Raw genomic sequence first — 424 nt, 5'->3', positions numbered from 1 at the left:
GTCCAGAAACACTCTCAATGAGGAAGAGACAGAAAGCAACAACGTAAAAACTATAACAAAAAGTACAAAGAAATAAGCATCCCACGATAAGGGAGATAAAGGGAGGTGGGGGGGGAGGTATCAAAATTTCCGTTCGATTAATGAATCTCCTTTAATTAATCATTCGAACATCGGCCAAGGCGTTTCGTTGAGAGCGTCTTGGATCGCCTGCTTGACCTTCGTCTCCAGTAGTCTGGATACGTCGTCGCGGACGAGGTTGGCGACGGCTTCGGCGAGCGGAGACATGACGTAGTCGAGTGAGCCGAGGCCATCGATTCGGACGTCGATTTTCCTGCGGAGAGAGAAGAAGGAAAAAAAAATCAGCTGTTTTAATTTATCTAATTTCTCTCTTTTTTCCGCTGTTGTCTTGTAGGTCTGTTTATGC

The 424-nt window shown here is 45.8% G+C and overlaps 1 protein-coding gene across 1 annotated transcript in view; it reads right to left on the bottom strand.

Moving 5' to 3' along the window:
* Window positions 1-132: 132 nt before the first annotated feature.
* LOC119586342 overlaps window positions 133-424 on the bottom strand; it is a 4,456-nt gene continuing 4,164 nt past the window's right edge. The window contains exon 6 of the mRNA XM_037935055.1: window positions 133-331. Coding sequence (XP_037790983.1) covers window positions 160-331 — 172 coding nt within the window. The 3' untranslated portion in view covers window positions 133-159. The remainder of the gene's footprint in view (window positions 332-424) is intronic.

Source organism: Penaeus monodon, chromosome 21 (genome assembly GCF_015228065.2).
Source record: "Penaeus monodon isolate SGIC_2016 chromosome 21, NSTDA_Pmon_1, whole genome shotgun sequence".
NCBI lineage: Eukaryota > Metazoa > Arthropoda > Malacostraca > Decapoda > Penaeidae > Penaeus > Penaeus monodon.
Note: the sequence above shows the minus strand (reverse complement) of the source record. Positions and strands in the feature narration are given on the sequence as shown.